Source organism: Schistocerca americana, chromosome 3 (assembly GCF_021461395.2).
Source record: "Schistocerca americana isolate TAMUIC-IGC-003095 chromosome 3, iqSchAmer2.1, whole genome shotgun sequence".
NCBI classification, from domain to species: Eukaryota; Metazoa; Arthropoda; class Insecta; order Orthoptera; family Acrididae; genus Schistocerca; species Schistocerca americana.
In genome coordinates this window covers 178128827-178143163 of record NC_060121.1, presented here as the reverse complement: position 1 = coordinate 178143163, position 14337 = coordinate 178128827, and the positions used below count along the sequence as shown (strand labels likewise).

General features: G+C 41.8%; 1 protein-coding gene across 1 annotated transcript in view; it reads left to right on the top strand.

Annotated features, from left to right (window-relative positions):
- LOC124606919 (Bardet-Biedl syndrome 1 protein homolog) overlaps nucleotides 1–14337 on the top strand; it is a 146276-nt gene that overhangs the window by 25768 nt on the left and 106171 nt on the right. The window contains exon 3 of the mRNA XM_047139028.1: nucleotides 7625–7724. Within this exon, the coding sequence (XP_046994984.1) occupies nucleotides 7625–7724 (100 nt within the window). The remainder of the gene's footprint in view (nucleotides 1–7624; nucleotides 7725–14337) is intronic.

Genomic DNA, 14337 nt, shown 5'->3' with positions numbered 1-14337 from the left:
TTAATATGTCACAGTCATCCATCATGCTCTGTTTTGTGCTTCAGTGACTACTAGCCTTTCTAGTCAGGCAGGAAATATGTAACTACTGTAAGAAAATATAATAATAATAATAATAATAATAATAATAATAATGAACATTTGACATTTTTGTTAAATCAGGGTTAAAGCAAGGGTTCAAGCTCAAAACCCATTCCAAATTAAATATTGATTCAGTCTGTACCCAGTGCTGTTCACTTCAGAATTAACACAAACTTTTTCTTTCTCTCCTTTTAAACACATCAGTTCCCTCAATCAAGCAGTGCCATGAGACTTAACACATATACAGTAATGCTAAAAGTACAGTTAATGGACATCCAATAATTATTTCACAAATCTCCCCATGTCAATAAAGGAATGAGATTGCATTTCAAAATAGCAAGCATGCCCACCTTTATCCAAAGATTTATGCAGTAATCAACCCAAAACATACCACAGTGTATGAATTACCTCAATAACATTTTTATAATACATGTGAACAAGCAATATCACATCAATAATGTGTGGATCATCTTCTCCAAACTACATGAGACAAGTCTAAAATGTAATTCAGAGAAGTTTACAGTCTTTGAAGTACATGTAGAACATCTAGATCACATTCTTATTTTGACAAGCCTATTGTCAACACTGTGTCATTTAGAAGCTATGGATGCATTAAAAAAAACCCTCCATAGACAGAAGTAACTATTATGGCAACCTTATTCCCAATGTGAATGAAACCATCTACTGCTCAATTGCCCTCAGTACAAAGATGTGCAGTAATGATGGTCTACAGAATGTGATGCAGTGTTCCTTATGCTTAAGGTAAATGTCCAATCTCCTCCTCGTCTAATAACATGTGAAACCAGCAAAAAAACTGGTTATCATGGAAGATACATCATGGCATGGAATAGGCATCATTTTAGCATACAGAAACATTTACATTAGTGATCAATTAAAATTGTATGTCAAAGGCAGTAAGCGAGGCTTTACTCCCATATTGAAAAATAGACATTGACATTTGTATATGTAGTAATGAAGTCTCCCCCCCCCCCCTCCCTCCCCATGAACCATGGACCTTGCCATTGGTGGGGAGGCTTGTGTGTCACAGGCCTCAGTAATACTAAGTGCTGTACTGTAGGTGCAACCACAACAGAGGAGTATCTGTATCTGTTGAGAGGCCAGACAGATGTGTGGTCCTGATGAGGGGCAGCAGCCTTTTCAGTAGTTGCAGGGGCAACAGTCTGGATGATTGACTAATCTGTGGCCTCGTAACATTTAACAAAACAGCCTTGCTATGCTGGTACTGCGAACGGCTGAAAGCAAGGGGAAACTACAGCTGTAATTTTTCCCAATGGCATGCAGCTTTACTGTATGGTTAAATGATGGTGGCGTTCTCTTGAGTAAAATATTCTGGAGGCAAAATAGTCAGTCCCCCATGCGGATCTCTGGGTGGGGGCTACTCAGAAGGACGGCGTTATCAGGAGATCGGAGCGTGGAATGTCAGAGCCCTCAATCAGGCAGGCAGGTTAGGAAGTTTAAAAAGAGAAATTAATAGTTTAAAGTTAGATATAGAGGGAATTAGTGAAGTTTGATGGCAGGAGGAACAAGATTTCTGGTCAGGTGAATACAGGGCTATAAATACAAAATCAAATAGGAGTAATGCACGAGTAGGTTTAATAATGAATAAAAAAATAGGAGCACAGGTAAGCTACTACAAACAGCATAGTTAATGCGTTATTGTAGCCAAGATAAACATGAAGCCCATGCCTACCACAGTAGTACAAGTTTATATGCCAACTAGCTCCAAAGATGATGAAGTGATTGAAGAAATGTATGATGAGATAAAAGAAATTATTCAGATAGTGAAGGGAGACGAAAATTTAATAGTCATGGGTGACTGGAATTCGATAGTAGGAAAAGAAAGTGAAGAAAAAGTAGTAAGTGAACAAGGGATGAGGATAAGGAATGAAAGAGGAAGCCACTTGGTACAATTTTGCACCGAGAATGACTTAATCATAGCTAACACATGGTTTAAGAATCATGAAAGAAGGCTGTATATGTGGAAGAGGCCTGGAGATACTGGAAGGTTTCAGATAGATTATACAATGGTAAGACAGATTTAGGAACAAGGTTTTAAATTGTAATACATTTCCAGGAGCAAATGTGGACTCTGACCTCAATTTATTGGTAATGAACTGTAGATTTAAACTGAAGAAACTGTAGAAAGGTGGGAATTTAAGGAGAAGGGACATGGATGAACTGAAAGAACAGAGGTTGTAGAGAGTTTCAGAGAGAGCATTAGGGAATGATTGAGAAGAATGGGGGGAAAAAATATAGTGGAAGAAGAACAGGTAGCTTTGAGAGATGAAATAGTGAAGGCAGCAGAGGATCAAGTAGGTAAAAAATGAGGGCTAGTAGAAATCCTTTAATTGATGAAAGGAGAAAATATAAAAATGCAGTAAGTGAAGCAGACAAAGAGGAATACAAATGTCTCAAAAATGAGATTGACAGGAAGTGCAAAATGGCTAAGCAGGGATGGCTAGAGGGCAAATGTAAGGATGTAGAGGCATATATTACTAGGGGTAAGATAGATCCTGCCTACAGGAAAATTAAAGAGTCCTTTGGAGAAAAGAGAACCACTTGCATGAATATCAAGAACTCAGATGGAAAACCAGCTCTAAGCAAAGGAGGGAAAGCAGAAAGGTGGAAGGAGTATATACAGGGTCTATATACAATGTTGATGTACTTGAGGGCAATATTATGGAAGTAGAAGAGGACATAGATGAAGATGAAGTGGGAGATATGATACTGCATGAAGAATTTGACAGATTACTGAAAGACCTAAGTCGAAAGAAGGCCTGGGAGTAGACAACATTCCATTAGAACTATTGATAGCCTTGGGAGAGCCAGCCCTGACGTAACTTTACCATCTGGTGAGCAAGATGTATGCGACAGGTGAAATACCCTCAGACTTGGAATAATATAATAATTCCAATCCCAAAGAGAGGAGGTGTTGATAGGTGTGAAAATTACCGAAATATCAGTTTAACAAGTCACGGCTGCAAAATAGTAACACAAGTTCTTTACAGGCAAATGGAAAAACTGGTAGAAGCCAACCTCAGGGAAGATGAATTTGGATTCCCTAGAAATGCTGGAACACGCGAGACAATACTGATGCTATGAATTATCTTAGAAGATAGATTAAGCAAAGTCAAACCTACATTTCTAGCATTTGTAGACTTAGAGAGAGCTTCTGACAATGTTGACTGGAATACTCTCTTCCAAATTCTGAAAGTGGCAGGGGTAAAATACAGGGAGTGAAAGGCGATTTTCAATTTGTACAGAAACCAGATGGCAGTTATAAGTCTTGAAGGGCATGAAAGGCAAGCAGTGGTTGGGAAGGGACTGAGACAGGGTTGTAGTCTATCCCCAATGTTATTCAATCTGTATATTGAGCAAGTAAAGGAAACAAAAGAAAAATTTGGAGTAGGAATTAAACTCAATAAGCAAAGGACCTGGAATGGAATGGACAGTGTTTTGAAAGGAGGATATAAGATGAACATCAACAAAATCCAAAGGAGGATAATGGAATGTAGTCAAATTAAATCAGGTGATGCTGAGGGAATTAGATTAGGAAATGAGACACTTAAAGTAGTAAATGAGTTTTGCTGTTTGGGAAGCAAAATAGGTGATGATGGTCAAAGTAGAGAGGAAATAAAATGTAGACTGGCAATGGCAAGGAAAGTGTTTCTGAAGAAGAGAATTTTGTTAACATTATGTTTAGATTTAAGCATCAGGAAGTCTTTTCTGAAAGTATTTGTATGGAGTGTAGGTTGCCATGTATGGATGTGAAACATGGACAATAAACTGTTTAGACAAGAAAAGAATAGAAGCATTTGAAACGTGGTAATACAGGAGAATGCTGGAAATCAGATGAGTAGATCACATAACTAATGAGGAGGTACTGAACAGAATTGGGGAGAAGAGGAATTTGTGGCACAACTTGACTAGAAGAAGGGGTTGGTTGGTAGGAAAATATCTGAGGCATCAAAGGATCACCAGTTTAGTATTGGAGGACAGTGTGGAGCATAAAAATCATAGAGGGAGACCAAGAGATGAATATACAAAGCAGATTCAGAGGGATGTAGGTTGCCGTAGTTATTCTGAGATGAAGAAGCTTGTACAGGGTAGAGTAGCATGGAGAGCTGCATCAAGCAAGTCTCTGGACTGAAAACCACAACAACAACAACAACAACAACAACAGCAATAGTAATGATGTTCCATGTTTACCTTTATGGTTTAAAGTTTCACATAATTACATACCCCAAGTCCTTAGTAGGAGTTTTTGGATCACAAAACAATGTCCTAAAATGAACAGCTCAGCACTTACAGCTATGAGATGCACTGTAAACCAGTTTCCTAACTTGCCTGTGTAAATGAACTTTCTTGATTCTCAGTGAAGATTTTAACAAACAGGAAATCTGTTTCAAATTTAAGAGGATGTAGGAATGGTCCTAAATGGGGCTTCCATGCAATCACAGAGCAAATCATCACAAAAGTCATGGGATGCACCCTTGTGTGACAAAACTGATATCATATATGGAAAAAGAGTTGCTTCATAACATTCCAAATGACTTAAGCTTATATCAGTTTAGATTCCAGAGACATGAAGGAACAGGGGATGCAGTACTAATCCTACTTTCCAAAGGAACAGCATATGCAATACTAATCCTACAATCTATCTTGTTCATGAGGTCTTCCAGGCCATGGAGCAAGTAGAGGCCCTGTTACAGGTGGCATAATGTCCTGTGTGACCAGTGCCAGAAATCTGACTTTCATTATGCCTTCTTCCATCATAAACAAATACTGAGCTGTGTAGGTAGTTTCATAGGCTTGAGCTATTCATATTACTTCCATCAGACAAAAATCTGATTTCCTCAATGTATAGTTTCTCAGTTCTAAATCAGAGGTAAGTTGCACGACATCATCCCTGTTTAGAAAATCTGTGTAATTGTGGCTGCACAAACATCTGAAATTACAAATCCTTCTTAATCATGTAAGTAGGCTGCCCAGCCAACATAACATCGATAAGGGCCATTTTTCTCCTTCCCTAGCAGCAATAACATGTTACATCAAAAATGTTCATGTAATAAAGAAAACATTGCAGGAAACTCAAGTTGTAGTTTTGAATTTAATGACACAGTTCGAGATTTCCAGATGAGAATATGGCCATTTGTCATTCCATATCAGAAATTTGAAAAGATCGGTGGAAAAGCTGTAAACACAGGAAGTGTGGAAGCCGTTTGTCCCACATTCGCTAATGCTTGCACTGCCTATAGTACATCTGTCAATAGCTCCTGGAAATCTGATATTTGCTTTAGCATTTGTTGTGAGTGTTGAATGGTTGAAAGACTTCACTCTCTCTCTGCTAATTACAAAGATATCCAAGATTTGACTTGCACATGTCAAGGGTCCTATCGTCACCGTCATGATTGAAAAAGGCAAGTTACACCAACCTATTGAGGACTCAGACCTTTTATTTATAACTTGATATTCATACAGGATGCTTGTGGAGAACATTGTTAAACCAAAATTCAGTCCATGTCATATCAATATTCCATAAACAGAGACCATGATAGTAGCATTAACAATGACGTCATTAGAGATGCAACACAAGCTCAGATTGTTTCCAAGGATGGGGAAGAAAATTGGCTGTGCCCTTTCAAAGTAATCATCCCAACATTTGCCTGGATCCATTTATGGAAATGAAGGAAATCCTGAATCAGGATGGTTGGATGTGGATTTGAAACATCATCCTCCTGAATATGAGTCCACAGATCACATCGCAACTAACTCAGACTGGCCCTGGACCAGCTTATATGCAGGATCTGGTGTGGCTTTAGAAGACAGTGAAAGGACTGCCAAAGGAGGATCATAGAGACATACAGTCATTTGATTGTCGCACAGACTCGTCTATGGAGGGCATAGGAGTACGCATCCCTGGCATAGAGAAGCAACTGAATGGGTTGAAAACAAATAACTCTTCAGGTACGAGTGGAACCCCAATATGGTTTTACAGAGAGTACACACTGGCTTGACTCCTTGCTTTGTTTGCATTTTTCATTAATCTCACACCCAGTGCAAAGCCCCAGGTGACTGGAAAAAAGTGCAGATGACTCCTGTACATAAGATGGGTAAAAGACTGGACCCACAAAATTACAGACCAATACTCTTAACATCAGTTTGCTGCAGAATTCTTGAAGATTTCCTGAGTTTGAATATAATAAATTTCATTGAGACAGAAAAGATTAGGTCCACAAAAGTACTGCTCATGCAGAACTCAGCTTGCCCTATTCTCAAATGATATCTTGTGAACCACAGATGAAAGGCAAGAGGCAGATTCCAGATTCCTAGATTTTTGACACAGTCATGTCAAATAAATATCTAGGTGTAATGTCGCAAAGAGATATGAAATGGAACAAGCATGTAAAGATGGAAATTTGGAAATTTGTGGTAAGGTCTTTTGGGACCAAACTGATGAGGTCATCTGTCCCTAAGCTTACACACTACTTAATCTAACTTAAACTAACTTACACTCTTAAACTAACTTACGCTAAGGACAACAAACATGCCCATGTCTGAGGAAGGACTCAAACCTCCAATGGGGGGAGCCGCACAGACTGTGATAAGACGCCTCAGACTGCGCGGTTACCCCGTGTGGCTGTAAGGATGGTAGTAGGGAAATATTGGGAGAATTTTAGGGAAATGTAGCTCATCTGTAATTCAGACCGCATGTAGAATACTAGTGCAATCTACTGAGCACTGATCAATTATTTGGGATCCCAACCAGGTCAGATTAAAGGAAGACATTGAAGCAATTCAGAGGCATGCTGCTACATTTGTTACCAATAGGTTCAATTAACACACAAGAAGTACAGGAGATGCTTCATCAGCTGAAATGGGAATCCTTAGAGGGAAGACAACATTCCTAAAAAAAAAAAAAAAAACTGTTGAGAAAGTTTAGAAAATTGGCATTTGAATCTGACAGCAGAACGATTCTATTGCCGCCAATGTACATAAGGACTGCAGAGATAAGATAAGAGACATTAGAGTTGATACAGAGGCATATAAACAGCCATTCCCCACCCCCCATTCTGTTTGTGAGTGGTACAAGGAAAGAAATGACTAGTAGTGGTACAGTGTACTCTCTGCCATGCTCTATATGGTAGCTTGTGGAGTATGTATGTAGATGTGGGTTCTGACATGATCACATCCCATCAGAGGGAACACCTCATGACAAGTGCCGTCTGCATAGCGGCACCATGGCAATTAACAGTAATGTTGCACCAGTGATGTCGGTAGGTGCCACTACATTCTCTTACACACTCACTACAATCTGACAAACTTACCATTGCAAAGAATAGAGTCAATGTCTATTTTTCAATTAATTGTACTTATCTGAGTCTTTACTATCTTTGTTGTAGCCCCTGTTTCTCTCTTCACTATATGCATTTTGTAATGTTTCTAATTCTTTTTAGGTTTCAAATGCCTTTTTTCAAACTTCTTTGTTTGCAGGATGAGAAGTAATAACAAACTATATTTTCAGGTGTACAAAGGAACATCTCTAATGACAGAATCGGTCTTGACAGAGGCCCCTACAGGTGTTGTTTCAGTTTATATGGACACTAATGAAAACCATGTGCCAGGTAAAACATTAATGTAAATAGAATATCACATATTTCTTCATGCTTGCATACATCAGTTTCTTCCAAACATAATTAACATGTGTTTGCTCTGTTTTTATATTCAGGTTTAGTAAATTCCTTGTGTTTAATTGTATCATTTGGCAGGTAATGATGAATTAGCCACAGCTGTTAATTTAAACAAAATGTTTTGTTGAAAATTAACACTCATGTTATGCAACAGTGATTACAAATTGAATTGTGTGTCCTTACTGAATAATTGCTGGAACTAATCACACAGAACAGTGCATTATAGTATGTCATTAAGGTAATGCCACGGAGTATACAAAGCAGTCATTGTCGTTGTTGTGGTCTTCAGTCCTGAGACTGGTTTGATGCAGCTCTCCATGCTACTCTATCCTGTGCAAGCTTCTTCATCTCCCAGTACTTACTGCAACCTACATCCTTCTGAATCTGCTTAGTGTATTCATCTCTTGGTCTCTTCTACGATTTTTACCCTCCACACTGCCCTCCAATGCTAAATTTGTGATCCCCTGATGCCTCAGAACACGTCCTACCAACCGATCCCTTCTTCTAGTCAAGTTGTGCCACAAACTCCTCTTCTCCCCAATTCTGTCTAATATAACAATGAAAACAATCAATTTTTGACAGCAACAATCAATCTTTCCTTCTCATCCCATGTGGTAAGTCTCCCCAGACCTGCAGTTCTGGGCACTTTCCTGAAATCTACCCCTCTCCCTAGACCTCTTGAGTCCATTTCCTTCACCCGTCTTCCTTCCCCTTCAATCCTTCTGCCTGAAGAAGGAGCCACTGGCTCCAAAAGCTTGCATAATTACAACCTTCTTTTATGTGTGTCTTCTGCCGCCACTTGGTGAGTAGGTTTTTTATCTAACCAATTAAATTATTCATTCATAGAGGTCTGTTGCACTTCGTGGAGTACACATTGCTGTACAAACATACACATACGGAATAAGTTGTTCATATATCCCCAACACCCACCTTTGAACAGGTATTTTGGATGTCACTTTCATAAGTCAAACCATATTGTCTCACTATCTTCCAATATTTCTCCTTGTTCAAGGATTTGGTTAGCAGATCAGCCAACATCTCTTCTTTGCATAAGCAGCAAACTTCAGTACCTCTTGTCTGTGTGATCCCTTATAAAATGGTGTTTCATATCAATGTGTTTGTTTGTGGCAGTAGTAACATCCTTTTTGGCTAAGTTTGTAGCTCCCCTACTGTCACAGACTATCTTGGAGGGTTCTACATTCTACATTAATATTAGTCTCTGTCTCACTTATTAAAGAACTGATCGACAATGTTTCTTGAATTGAGTGTGACAGGGCCATGTCATCAGCTTCTTCAGTGCTCAGGATTATTGTTTTCTGTCTTTTACAGGGCCAGAATAAAAGACCTATTAATCTAAAACAACATCCAGTCATGGAATGTTGATTCTGCAACTCACTTCCGCAGTCTGCATCACTATAGCCCTCGAGTTTTATACTTCCCCTTTCATAACATCTTAATGTATTGTCTGTTGTTCCCTTTAGATATTGAAATACCTTTTTAACAGCTTTTCAGGGTTTCTCTCTTGGGCTTTTGCAGAATCTGCTTAGAACATTTTGTTATAACGTCAGGTTGAACACATATATTTCAAAAAAGATACAACACATGTAAGTCACAGGGCAAGTTTACAAAGCAAGACATGTGAACACGGTAACATTCAAATCAACACTGAGTTCAAGTCGCGGATGCTGGCCGGCTGGCCGCTTAGGTGGCGCAGCTGCTGCATGGCTGACAGACAGTGCCGCATGTAGAGGACACGCGTAATTGCGCTGTGACACCTTGAATGATCGGAGAGTCACAACACTTTTCCTCCCTTTCAAATTTTTGCACTGGTCTTGATGGAGGTGGCCTGTAGATTGCTAACGTCCATAGGCATTGTTTGACTGGCCATAAAGTCTCGAGGAGGAGGCTTCCCGTACAGACGGAAGTGTCCCCGATGATAACGGGTCGAGATGACAGGAGATGTAGGGGCCGAATCTGCTGGGGCCCCGTGCACCAATCTGCCCGTTGCGGCAAGTCCGGTTGATATAACAGGAGACATGGGCGATGTGTCAGCGTCCGTAGGAGAAGGAGGCAAGTAGAGTTGCTCCGACAGATGATGGTCATCCAGTTCCTGCATGGGCACGTCTCCTGGTGGCGTCTGTTCTTGTGCTGGCACCGAGATGACAGTGGTGTAGCACCCATACGAGGTCGCCAGCGGTGAACTGGCCAAGTGAAGGCACCCGCAGCCAGGAGGAGGAAGGTCGCAGAAGATGAAGTAGCGTGCGGGGCTGTCGGCCATGTAAGAGCTCAGCCGGGCTGTGGTCGCCCGTTGTGGTGAAATGGTAAGGAGCCAGAAATTGGAGAAGCGCATCATCAGCAGCAGAAGAAGTCAGGAGTTTCCTCATCTGAGACTTAAATGTGCTGACCAGTCGTTCAGCCTCACCAATTGATTGTGGATGGAACGGAGGGGCCGTGACATGCATGACGCTGTGACGAGCACAAAAATCCGCAAATCTGGAAGAGGCAAATTGCAGACCATTATCAGTAACAAGAGTAGAGGGAAGGCCTTCCAAAGAAAAAATGTGGGCGAGAGCACTTGTGTTTGCCACGGTGGTAGGCGACGTGCAACGGACAATGAAAGGAAAGTTAGAGTAGGTGTCAATAACGAATAGCCACAAGGGCCACAGGCAACGACCATGTGTGCTATTTCAGAGTTGATGCCAGGCCAGTACACATGATGGTGCACCAGAGATTTTGTTCGAGACACACCCCAGTGCCATTGGTGAAGGAGGTGCAAGACCGAAGCATGCAAAGACACAGGTACCACAACACGTGGCGAAGCATTGTCGGTGGAAAGGAGGATAACACCATCCCTAGCCGTGAGGCAGTAGCACAAAGCGTAGTAGCTCCGCAACGGATCAGAAGTCTTAGCAGATGGATGATCTGGCCAACCCTTCTGAACACAGTGTAAAACCCGGGAGAGGGTAGGGTCAGAACCCGTAGCAGCCGCCAGCCGGTCCCCAGTGATGGGGAATCCGTCCACAACCCGCTGCTCGGCAACATCCAGGTGGAAACACAAAAGTTTGTCCCTATCGAATGCCAGATCAGGACCCATGGGAAGGCAAGACAGTGCATCAGCATTTGCATGTTGAGCCATCGGCCGGAAATGAATCTCATAATTGAACCAAGACAAGTAAAGAGCCCAACGCTGGAGGCGGTGTGCAACCTTGTCGGGAAGCGATGTTGATGGATGAAACAAGGAAACAAGTGGTTTGTGGTCTGTAACAAGGTGAAATTTGGATCCATAAAGAAAAACACCAAACTTATGAAGAGCATAAATAATGGCCAAAGCTTCTTATTCAATTTGAGAATATTTCCGTTGGGCATCCGTGAGCGTTTTGGAGGCATAAGCAATGGGTTGTTCAGAACTGTCAGAAAAACGGTGCGCAAGGATGGTACCAACCCTGTATTGAGAGGCGTCCGTAGCAAGAACTAGATGTTGGCCAGGTCAATAAGTAGCCTGTTTCAGTTGGCCAGGTCAATAAGTAGCCTGTTTCAGCATAGTTTTCAATTTTTGGAAAGCCGCATCGCATGACGCGGACCAGTGAAAAGACACATTTTTATACAACAGGCGATGCAACGGCTGAGCCACCGAAGCTGCAGATGGTAAAAACCTGTGATAGTATGCTATTTTCCCCAAGAAAGCCTGCAGTTCCTTAGCAGATGTAGGGCAAGGAAGGGCATCGATCGCAGCAACAGTTTGCTGAAGCCGATGAATACCATCCCGAGAGAATTGGAACCCCAACTACGTGATAGATGCCTGAAAAAATTATGTTTTCTGAAGATTACACTTAAGACTGGCAGTTCTTATGACATGAAAAAGTGTGTGGAGATTCTGAAGATGTTCTTCAGTGGTGGAGCCAGTGGCAACAATGTCGTCCATGTAATTGATACACCCAGGGACAGGGAGCAATAATTGCTCCAAGAATTGTTGAAAGAGAGCAGGGGCACTGGCAACCCCGAATGGCAAACGCTGGTATTGATAGAGGCTGAAAGGTGTGTTAAGGTCCAGAAACTGCCGGGAAGCAGCGTCCAGAGGAAAGTTGATGATAAGCTTCCGACAGGTCAATTTTAGAAAAATACTGGCCTCCCGCAAGTTTAGTGAACAATTCTTCAGGTCGGGGCATAGGGTAAGTGTCGATGAGGCATTGAGCATTTACAGTGGCTTTGAAATCACCACAGAGATGAATATCACCATTGGGCTTAGCAACAACAATGACAGGAGAGGACCACTCACTTGAAGTGACAGGAAGCAAGACCCCTGAAGCAGTGAGATGATCCAGCTCCCATCTTACCCGATCACGAAGGGCCACAGGAATGGGCCAAGCCTGAAAAAACTTGGGCCGAGCAGTGGGTTTGAGCATGATATGAGCTTCAAAGTCCTTTGCACGGCCTAACCCAGGAGAAAAAAAATTGACGAAAATGTCGTCGATAAGGAATCCAATTGAGCATAAGGAATGGCATCAAAGATGATATTGACAGAGTCATCTATAGAGAACCCAAAAATGTGAAAGGCATCAAAACCAAAAAGATTTTCCACATTACTATGGTCAACCACAAATATGGTAACAGTGCGAATGATGGATTTGTAAGATACCTCAGCATTAAATTGTCCCAAGAGAAATCTTCTGTTTATTGTACATCCGTAATTGCCGAGTGATAGGAGATAGGATTGGAGAACCCAACTGAAGATATGTCTGAGAATTAATGATAGTGGCAGCAGAACCAGTATCCACCTGCATGCGAACATCCCGACCAAGGATTTGGACAGTGAGTAATAACTTCCCCGAAAGGGAAGAAGTGCAATTGACAGACAACACAGAAGCAGAATCAGCGTCACAGTCGTGAACATCATGTATGCCGTCGGATTTGCAAACGGAAGACACATGACCCTTCTTTTTGCAATTGTGACACACAGCCCAACTTTGGGGACAATCCTCGCGTGAATGTTTCGTAAAACACCATGGACAAGAAGGAAGTTGCCGGGGGTTTTGCTGCAGTTTCTGAGAGGGTTGTTTACTGTTATGCCGAGGCTGCATGTGGGAGCGTACTGCGGCCACGTTGGCCGGTGGGGACACGCCGCACGCGTCGTCAACAGCACACAGAGGTTGTATTTCCTCGACATCACCCCATGCCTCTATTTGTGCTCCAGCGGCGCGCGAAATTTCAAAAGACTGCGCGATGGATAGGACTTCATCTAGAGTCAGATTTTCCAACTGTAGGGCACGTTGCCTCACTTCTTTGTCGGGCGCCGACCGGATAATAGCATCCCGTACCACGGAATCCGCGTAGGATTCTTCGTGAACGTCAGTAACAAATTGACACTTTCGACTGAGGCCGTGAAGCTCAGCAGCCCAAGAGCGATAGGATTGATTCAGTTGTTTGACAACGATAAAAGGCAACATGAGAGGCTACCACATGCATTTGCTTATGAAAATATACGGACAGAAGTGAGCACATTTCAGCAAAGGACAAAGATGCAGGATCTTTCAAAGGAGCCAATTGTGACAACAACTGACACATTTGAGGTGGAATCCATGAAAGGAACAGAGACATGAAATGCCAAGAAGTGCTGCCGAAGGCATTTTTCGTAATCAGACCAGTCTTCCGCCGTCTCGTCGTAAGGAGGAAAAGGAGGTATAGACAACGACGAGAAATGGCCCGCATTTGATGCTGCGACAAAATCGTGAACCGCTGATGTGAGAAGCATTTGCTGTTCTATGAGACCTTGCAATAGTTGCTCTAAAGTAGCCATGGAAACCTGCGGGTCAACGATGAAAAGGAAAAATCCCATCCTTGTCGCCAATTGTTATAACGTCAAGTTGAACACACATATTTCAAAAACGATACAACACATGTAAGTCACAGGGCAAGTTTACAAAGCAAGACATGTGAACACGGTAACATTCAAATCAACACTGAGTCCAAGTCTGGCGGACACTGGCTGGCTGGCCGCTTAGGTGGCGTGGTGCTGCATGGCTGGCAGACAGCGCCGCATGTATAGGACGCACGTAATTGCGTGGCGGCACTTTTAATGATCGGCGAGTCACAACACATCTGTGGCAAAAGAAATATCAGATCTTGATGTGTGTGAAAAATAAAAGGCTCCCTACTGCCTCTAAGTGTGGTACCTTCTCATTGCACCCTACATCTCTGTCATTCATCGTTAATTTCTTTCATGGTTCCAATTGGTGTAGAAATGTATTTATAGTCACTCGTGCCAAAATTTTTCACAATTTTCTCCATGTATGATGTTTGGTTTTTTCATAACTCTTCTGTCATATTACTTTTAAAAATATTCATACACAAATATTGCTTTACCTCTCCAAAGTCATGTATGTTAAACTAGGTTTTTAGTTGTTTTTTTAAATTGTTCATCTGTTTCTCATCTTTAGTTAGAATGAAGAAATCATCCACCCACATAGCCATTACAGTAAGCTCTTCTGTAACAGAATCTGCCACAGATTGTATCATACCCATCTTTAACAAGGGTTGAGCAGACATCTGT